The sequence below is a fragment of the Pteropus alecto genome, unplaced genomic scaffold (genome assembly GCF_000325575.1).
Source record: "Pteropus alecto unplaced genomic scaffold, ASM32557v1 scaffold71, whole genome shotgun sequence".
NCBI lineage: Eukaryota > Metazoa > Chordata > Mammalia > Chiroptera > Pteropodidae > Pteropus > Pteropus alecto.
The window spans coordinates 18,411,172-18,412,216 of NW_006433024.1; the positions used below are offsets into that span (position 1 = coordinate 18,411,172).

Here is a 1,045-nt window from a genome sequence, read left to right on the forward strand (position 1 = left end):
GGGGTGTGGCCAGCGGGGCCCCCGGTAGTGAGTCACACACGCCGATCGCCCAGTCCCGGGGCGAGCACGGCCCCAGCCTGAGCCGCGCGCTGCCCTGGCCCGAGAGTGCCCTGGGCTTGGCATGCGGACGCTGGGGTGCCGAGGGAGAGGCCGAGGCCCGGCGCTGTGCTGGAGGAGGGCGGTAAGCCGCGGCTGGCGAGACTCCCCTAGAGAGCGCGGGGTGGGGCTTGGAGTCAGGGCCGGCCCACACCAAGCCCCCCAAGCCCCGCCTGTACCTGCTCTGAGCTGGCAAAGCGAGCCTGGCTGCATTCCCTGGCAGCCCCCGGGCGAGGGGCTGTGCAACCAGGCGCTTAGGGCCCATTTCGTCGACCCGCCCCTTCTTGGCCCCAGCTGGACTTGAGTCGATCCCTCCCCTGCTCCCCACTGCAGAGTTTTGTGCTGAGGTTCCTGCGGGTTCCTCATACCCTTTGCCCTTTGGTCTTGGGTTCCAGGCTGTGCTATCCAGCCTTGCCTTCTGGCCTGAGCTGCCCCTGGCCCCTGACCCCATGGGGCTGGTGGCTCCAGTCGTCCCCAGGACCAGCCTGGGATAGAAATGGCATTTCCTCTTGGCTGGGCTACAGCTGTTTTTGTTGTCTGTGTTCTCAAGCGCTTCCTCTGGGGATGGTAGGGAGGGTAACCAGACTCCACAGGACCCCCGATTGCCCTCTTCACCACTCACCCCTCTTCCCCTGTCTCTTTGATCTTCTTCCTGTGCTGGTCCTGCCTTCCCGTCCCCAGGACAGAATGACTGAGAACATGAAGGAGTGCTTGGCGCAGACCAAGGCGACCGTGGGGGACATGATGACCGTGGTGAAGACAGAGGTCTGCTCACCACTCCGCGACCAGGAGTATGGCCAGCCCTGGTGAGCCCCCTGTGTGTGGACAAGAGAGGGAGAAGGGGGACGTCACTGGGCTGGGTTGATGGGAGACCCTGGGGAGAGTTCCCACTCCCTGCTCTGGGATCAGAGGTGAGGGCAAGCTCTAGAAAAACCCAAGTAGTGGCCCA

The 1,045-nt window shown here is 64.6% G+C and overlaps 1 protein-coding gene across 4 annotated transcripts in view; it reads left to right on the plus strand.

Moving 5' to 3' along the window:
* The first annotated feature begins 6 nt into the window (after positions 1–6).
* PRDM11 (PR/SET domain 11) overlaps positions 7–1,045 on the plus strand; it is a 46,592-nt gene continuing 45,553 nt past the window's right edge. For 2 of the 4 annotated variants that reach the window (XM_015586422.2, XM_015586423.2), the window contains exons 1-2: positions 7–181; positions 778–902. In XM_015586422.2, the coding sequence (XP_015441908.1) occupies positions 122–181; positions 778–902 (185 nt within the window). In that variant the 5' untranslated portion in view covers positions 7–121. Of the gene's footprint in view, positions 182–777; positions 914–1,045 lie in introns of those variants that run through there. The other 2 variants (XM_025044136.1, XM_025044137.1) reach the window with 2 other exon arrangements.